The sequence below is a fragment of the Carcharodon carcharias genome, chromosome 2 (assembly GCF_017639515.1).
Source record: "Carcharodon carcharias isolate sCarCar2 chromosome 2, sCarCar2.pri, whole genome shotgun sequence".
In the NCBI taxonomy this organism is placed as follows: domain Eukaryota; kingdom Metazoa; phylum Chordata; class Chondrichthyes; order Lamniformes; family Lamnidae; genus Carcharodon; species Carcharodon carcharias.
This window is the reverse complement of record NC_054468.1, coordinates 184,179,522-184,187,053: the sequence shown is the minus strand read 5'-3', so window position 1 is coordinate 184,187,053 and position 7,532 is coordinate 184,179,522. Positions and strand designations below refer to the sequence as shown.

Genomic DNA, 7,532 nt, shown 5'->3' with positions numbered 1-7,532 from the left:
GAATGGGGTTGAGAAACTTATCAGCCATGATTGAATGGTGGAGCAGACTCAATGGGCTGATTGGCCTAATTTCTGCTCCTATGTCTTATGGTCTTATGTGCTCCCCAATGCTACACACCTCCACATCCCATTTGATAATGAATGATTATATTAAAATAAATTTGTAATTTTTTGTTCCATTAGAGCAACCATTTTGACTCTCTTGCTAACCTAATAATATGTGTAATCAGCTTTGCTGTTTCATTAGCACTAGAACTGGCAGACTACCTTTGAGATGATCTGACACCATTCATCTACCCTGATATAAACACTTGGTAAGTTAATTTGCAGAATACTTCTGGAAAATATACAGGAGCTTGTGGCCCATCCTCCCACCTCTCTGTTACTCGGAATATGGAAGTTTGAATGCAGAATTAATGTGAAATGAGAGGTTGAAATAAAAAACCTGGTGGAACCAACTTTACATAATTTGACAAAGGACCTAATACCGTTAACAGATTATCAACAATTTTACAGATCATAAAAGGAATACATAGTCATAATTACAGCTATTATCCCTTCATAATATAACTGAAATCAAGACATTTCAGCTATAAAATTGACCAAACTAAACGATAAGACAATATTTTTATTATTAAATGTATCAAATGCACACCTCAACTATCACAATGTAGAAAAAAGTTATATTAGAGCACTCCATTAAAATCTCTTTAGTACTTGTACATACATGCTTAGATTTTGCGGTAACATTGCTTTTCCTTCCAAAACTAATGTAACACGCTCGCAATAATATCCTAGACAACTGGCGTAAACACTACAGACTTGAATAAAAGCTACAAAGTATAAGTGTCACACGGTCTCAAAGTAAAAATACCATAAACACGGCTGGCATGCTGGTACATCAACTGGGCATCAACAGCAATAGAGAATAATAAAAGGCATGACGCCTGCGTCAATAGTAAAAAATAATTGTGCAGCCTAATGTCAAGGCAGAGAGTAAGTGAGTGTGTGTTTTTCCCCTGTTTGCATGCAGTTTTAATGCAGCATTTGTCCAGGTTCAACAGTTAATAGTGAAACAGAAGATATCCATTATGCTGAAAGTGCAAACTCTTCGGACTAGCGAGTTAGTACCATACTAACGTAGAGCTACTTCTGTTCTTGGTGCCTCCTGGGAGACGGACTCTGCGGCTCCATGATTCATTTCCTTTATGATTTAGTTCTGCAATGTTCCTTCCTTGATCTGTTGGATGAAAAGATTCTTCTCGTCCTCTGGAGTCCTCCCATTCTGAGCCCGGACTATACACGTAGGCCTGTGCAGGTTCAGCATGTAAATCAGTTGCTGTTTCTCATTTTTCAATTCTTCGATTTGTGCTTTCAGCTCTGCGTTCAGAGATTCCAGCTTTTCTGACTCCTAGGGGTAAGGTATAACATTAAGTAATTTGTCAATTCTTCTGATGTAGTCAATTATGATTCTTTTAAAAAAGGAACTATACATTGAGTGCAATAACCACACAAAGCACTGTAAAATGTATTCCTTGTTTTTTATGCTTGTCTCCATTAAACAGTGAATTTATTTACCATGAAGTTTTACATTACTATTTTGCATAAAACATCAGGCTACTCACACAAAATTCTGTATGAGAAGACTTTGAATTTCAGCACCTAATTGGAAGGTTCTTGTCCATTTCAATAGTTTTAACTTTCCAGGTTATGTGCTCCAAAAGACTAACTAAACTATCCAAGGTCAAGTTGCCAATAAATGGTTATAATATTGTGTCATTTCAGGGATATGATGTACCCATTTGTGCTTAGTTTCTTGACGGATCTGTATGACATGCTTACAAATATTGTTCCCCTGACAGAGGCCTCACCTACCACACTGACGGTTCAAACAATTCTATTGATGTCCAAATACACAGGCGCATGTAAGAGTATATTTTTTCATTCGAGTATCTTTTCACTCAGCGTATCTAATTATGCATATTGTTAAACATTTCACAATTCTGTTTTATTTTTTCTCATTGGCCATATTAAACAGCCAATAATGTTAATTTCTTTGTTGACTTACCTAACATAGTGTTCTGGCACATATCCTTAATTGAAATCCAGTTCAAACTGGTTTATAGTAATGGTGTGTTTTTGATTCAAACGATAATGGAGATTGGTGTCAGGTGTGTGGGAAGGTGGCTTTTGTGTAACATGCCAAAGATGAATCCGAATTTTAATGTTCAAATCATCTTGGAAACAGCTACAATAACATAACTGAGTTCAGAGTCACAGTCACCATGTGTTAGGAGAGTATAACAGGGATTCAGTTTTAGGAAGTTGAACTTTAAGGGATTGAGAAAGAAGTGAATGTAGCTGAATTAGAATAAATTGTTAGAAGCACAAAGCTTGGCGATGTGGTATACTTTTAAATATACATTGATGCTTACAAAATCAATTTACAACACAGGAAAAGAAGGACATTGTGGCGAGTTTGGTGATGGGGGTCATTTAATCAGGTGGGGACTCCAATTAAGTCTGTGGCAAGAAGACCCTTGGACAGCCTTCCTGCCCTGCCATCAATTGAGGCCTTTAAGCGGCCAACTAATGCTCATTTAAGAGTCTCATCCCACCGCCACTGGGATTCATCCAGCAACAGGCAGGGGTCTCACCATGTGAGGAGCACGACAAGTAAACCCATGCGGTGTCTCTTGCAGACTCCTGGGGGTATCCTTTGTTCAAAGGCATTCAGCGTCTGATCAAGGAACCCAGCATCAGGAAGGCAGGACCAGCTGAGAGCCAAGATCCTGTCCTTGCTGCTGATACCCCTCCCCATGATCCCCCTCCTGCCATCACTCACCTTGGCCTGCGATCCAACAAATGATCCTAGGCTTCAGGTGGATGTCATACCATCAGCGGCCACTGCCTCCCCAATGGCACTGCCATTCTATAGAGCAGCTGGCCTCTGATTGACTGGCAGCTCTTGGTAGGGGTGACTTCTGCCCCCCCAGGGTGGGAATGCTCGCTGCTGTCCGGTCAAGTGCCTGTGTGGCACATGATTCAGCAGACCTTCCCCACAGGAGGCAACACGGAGCTCTCGAGCCAGCAGCCAAGACCCCCATCATCTCCATTAGACTCCAGCCAAAATATGAATGACAAAAGGAAGCGATGTAAGATATAAAGTTAAAAAAGAGGGCATTCCTCAAACATAGACCTTCAGTGGTAGGCTGGACTACAAGGTTCAGTTGAGAATTGTTAGAAAATTGGTTAAACAGACAAAAAGAAGGAATGAAAATACAAAGAGACTTTGAGTGCATTTGGGGTAAATAATGTGAGAGTAGCAGAGTTATGAAAGGCACTTATTAGGTAATCTGAAAAGCAAATAGCCAGAATTATCTCTGTGTTAATGGAAGAAATCATTGATTCCTGGAAACAGATTAATTTTCCAGGAAATTTGAAAATTACACTGGTACTTACTCAGACGCAAGTGAAAGAAGCATTGCCAGTAATGGAAAAGTATTATCTCCACAAAGTTCATGGTTTACAAGAAATGGAATGGCAAAGTTCTAGTGGGGATCTTGATAGAATCATTAGAATTAGGGAGTTGTAACAACGGTTTTTTTTTAAAGTGAAAGGTTGTGGTGATAACTACAGTTCAGTAAGCTAGATATCTGTCCCAGGCATAATTCTTTGATGTTGTCCTGAAGTAGATATTGTGAAACACATTGACAAAGTTCAAGGCAGGTCAACATGGTTTTTAGTGGAATGCCAGGTGGGCAATGGAAGGGAAGATCTTACTTGACAATTCTGTTAGATTTCTTTGGAAAGATATTGGAGCTTGTACATAACTGGAACTTGGGATGTTAATTGTGGCAGTATTTGTTCAATAGATCAGCCACGTGCGGCTAATTGGGAATCCAGATGGGGCTAATTTCATTTTTGATTAGTAAATAAAAAATGAGTAATAGACACTATTGTGGGGCATGTGATCTCGCTATATGCATGTGTACTTCAACCTTCGTGTGTTTGCTGGTAAAATCATAAGATTAGAGGCAGAGTGTGCAAGTGTTGTTGTCTGTTGTGATTACCTTACTTCCTTGATTATTGAATGGTGGGATATACAAGTGAAATACATTTACCTGTAGTATTTTAAAACATTTTATGTACAACTGAATCATAATTCCCTCAACCCCTCCTCTGTGCACCTTGGGATAAAGGCCAACATTCCATTAGCCTTTTTGAATACCATTTGGTACCTGCCACTTGGCTTTTACAGATTTGTGTAGTGATTTGTGTGCATGTTCACCAAAACCCCTTTGATTGTCCACAGTTTCTAATCCCACGCCATTAAGAAAGTATTCCAGTTTGTTTCCCTGGATATAAAGTGTGTGTCAGGATAAGTAGTTTTTTTTCCCATAATAGTTCATTTACATTTTTATGGTTATGCATGTTAAGCTCCTTCTCCATATATACCCAATGTCCCCTATTTTAATTCTGCATTGAATAAAGGCAAGCTCCTGTAATAAAATAGGGAAATCTCCAGGTGCATCGGCCAGGCAGCACCAAGTTTGGCACCAATCACTGTTAAAAATAGGAACAGTGATCAATTAAACTGTGTTGGAACATGATAAATTTGACAGCATGCCTTAACTGAATTAGCTTGGTTTTAAAAAAGCTTCTTTATCAGGAGATAACTAAAAAATAATTGTTCATGTTAAAACCTCTCTCATGGGATGCCCACAAAGAGGGGAAGTATTCAACATGTAAATACTCAGCCCGTCCTACTGCACTTTGTTTTAGATCATTCACTGCATATTTACATCATGGTGCCACCTTCTTGGCAACTGTAGTGACAGGTAACCGGTAGCTAACTTTTGTGGCAATAACACTTCTAAGTAGCTAAGGTAAAATGCATCCTCAGACTGGGCTTCATTTGAACAGTTATGCTCCATATCAACATTTGTACTTCCTAAAATGGTTTTTCTCCTTTTTAATTTCTTTTTTATACTTTCATTTTCCTCAAGAATTCACCTACAAGTAACTAAGAGTTTAATTTTTACGTATTCCCTCAGTTCTACCTCGGTCAGTTGCAACCTGAGATCAATGCCAAATAGTCTGCATACTACATCTGATGCTGAAAGACTGAGAGCGTGGGAACAAGGTCAATCTACTGCGAGGAATAATGCTTTCCCAACTAAGGATCAGTTTTCAGGCTTCACCCACCCTTACAGACATGGCAAACAATGAAACTGGCTGACCAAACATTACTATTGCTTTGGAAACTCAAAAATGCAAAGAGCATAGTTCTTCTTTTACTGGAAACAATTTTGAATCTCAGTGGCCATGTAGGTAATACAAGGTCATTGCTATCAAATCAGAGCAATGCAGCTCCATAAGCATCCATACCTCAGGCCAAAGAAATTGTGACACATGTACTTACTTTTTGTAATATGTCTGTCCTTTCCTTCTTCTTATTTCGACATTTAGCTGCTGCTATTTTATTTCTTTCCCTTCTTCGTCTTCTTCTCTCATCTTCCTGTGGCGTCACCTGTAAGAATGAATATCTAATCTCACTTTCTTAGAATTGTAAGATGGCAGCAGTGCCTCAAAATTTAATAAAATAAGATCATCATTTGCTTTAGGTCAGAATTTAGTTTGTACTGTTGTGATGTTTTAGGTTTCGTGCTCACATTATGGTGTAATTTTAGTATACCCAAGGTATACATTTATTAAACGCACCTTTCTTTCTATTGTTTCGTTTGAACTCTCAGTTCCTATTAAATATTCCATGGTTGACACTCCATTTGATATCCGTTTGCTTTGAATGGCAAATCGCAGCTCTTCTTTGACCAAAGGGGTAATGTTTGTAAACTCATCAAATACCAAAGACATTGAGGGCGAGATACATGGAACGACCGCTGCTGTACTGACATCTGATGCAGATGCTTGTCCTATGTGTTGGAGCATCATGGTATTGGCTGTACAGGAGAACAATGAACATGAAATTATTTCACTCAATTAGAGTAAAATTATGTTCAGATATTTATTTCTCACCTTTCTTCTTTGGTTATGCACCCCCCCCACCCCACCCCCCAATCGCTTCTCTCCCCGGCATACTACATACCAATATCAATCTAGAATATGCCACCAGGAAACGTCCAAACGTAGCACAGACAGATTCTCTTTCTCCCCCTGGCCCCCACCATGGGCGCATGCTCAACATTTTCTGGCCCAAAAACCCAGTTGAAATGGAAAGTCCCAGACCATGTACTATTCGATAGTGCAACACTTCTATTTTTTAAATTGCTCTTATATAAAGCTTAGATAGCTATTTCCAACATACAAGTGGTTGGTGGTTGACAAAGTGTATGGAATATTTAATTCATTGGTCTTTGCAGGATACATCCCTACTCTGAGGCTTTCATATCCAAACTACTGTCCTCAGATTCCTCCACAGAGCAGCAGGTTCAGTGTATTAGCCTGACTGCTCGGGCTGTAGTGGAAGTCATGCTTCCAAGAGCTGCTGGCCAATCAAATTGCCAGCAGCTCTTTGCTTCCAGCAGCATCCCCAGGAGCGGTGGCTGCTGGGACTGCAGCAAGCCTCAACAAAGACCTTCACTGAAGCCAGATGGGAGAGGAAAGTTAAGAGGAATTTGCTGCAGGGCGAGGCTCTTAGGCCCTGGTGAGGGAGGTGGGGGACTGGGGTGCACAGGCTAGCAGGAAGGGAACCCCTGGGAGGGGGAGGGGAAACCAGATCTTGGGATAGGACCTCGCGGGCTTCAAACTTGGTTCTGGCCTCACCCACCATGGGTTAATTGCAATGGGGTGGAAAGAGTAGGTAGGCAGTGGGAAAGGCGCCCCGGTATCATGTCTGCCACCCGCCTGCCAACTCATCTCTGGGAACATAAAATTCCAGCCACGCATTTCTGGCAGGAATCTTCATCCACCAAAGCCCATGTTGGGGAACTCAGTGACTTGCCATCTAGTGAAATGAACACAGCTAGGCAGCTTCCAGTCTTGTACATTCATTGAATGAGGCTGCCCACCGGAAGTGTATACACGGAAATTGTCCCATATATAATTTTTGCCTTTTATAACCTCGGCCAATTGTTGCACCTATTTCGCTGAAATGGCCCAAATCAGCTAACTCAGCATCAATTGAGGACCAACCTTGATTTCTATGACTCAGCTGCTTATTAGACACAATAATCTCAGACAACATGCAGACACTGAAACTGGTGCAAAGATGGGAAAAAAGTATGAAATGGTTTTCATGTTCTCAACTAGCCCTATACTGTTGCTTTTCCAACTCACTTAGGGCCCTTATCAAAAAGCTTTTCAGTGCAGCCTGACTAAATTAAAATTCAGCTTCTGGAGATGAAACGATGCAAGTGTTCTAATCCTTGTGTCGAACAGTTCTTCCATTGAGTCTGCTCTGATTGTGAAACCTGTGCAATGCTCTGCATTATAAAGCCTGGTGTATACACTGACGGTTGACTATTTTTTATTCACTAGTGAATGAACGTCCTTCTCCTGCAAGTGTTGTA

The 7,532-nt window shown here is 40.3% G+C and overlaps 1 protein-coding gene across 2 annotated transcripts in view; it reads right to left on the bottom strand.

Annotated features, from left to right (window-relative positions):
* Window positions 1–614: 614 nt before the first annotated feature.
* The window catches only part of atf3 (activating transcription factor 3), a 28,379-nt gene continuing 21,461 nt past the window's right edge, over window positions 615–7,532 (bottom strand). The window contains exons 2-4 of one of the 2 annotated variants that reach the window (XM_041208392.1): window positions 5,725–5,963; window positions 5,426–5,533; window positions 615–1,411 (exon numbers count right to left, since the gene is read on the bottom strand). In XM_041208392.1, the coding sequence (XP_041064326.1) occupies window positions 1,214–1,411; window positions 5,426–5,533; window positions 5,725–5,955 (537 nt within the window). In that variant the 5' untranslated portion in view covers window positions 5,956–5,963 and the 3' untranslated portion in view covers window positions 615–1,213. The remainder of the gene's footprint in view (window positions 1,412–5,425; window positions 5,534–5,724; window positions 5,964–7,532) is intronic. The other variant, XM_041208400.1, reaches the window with a different exon arrangement.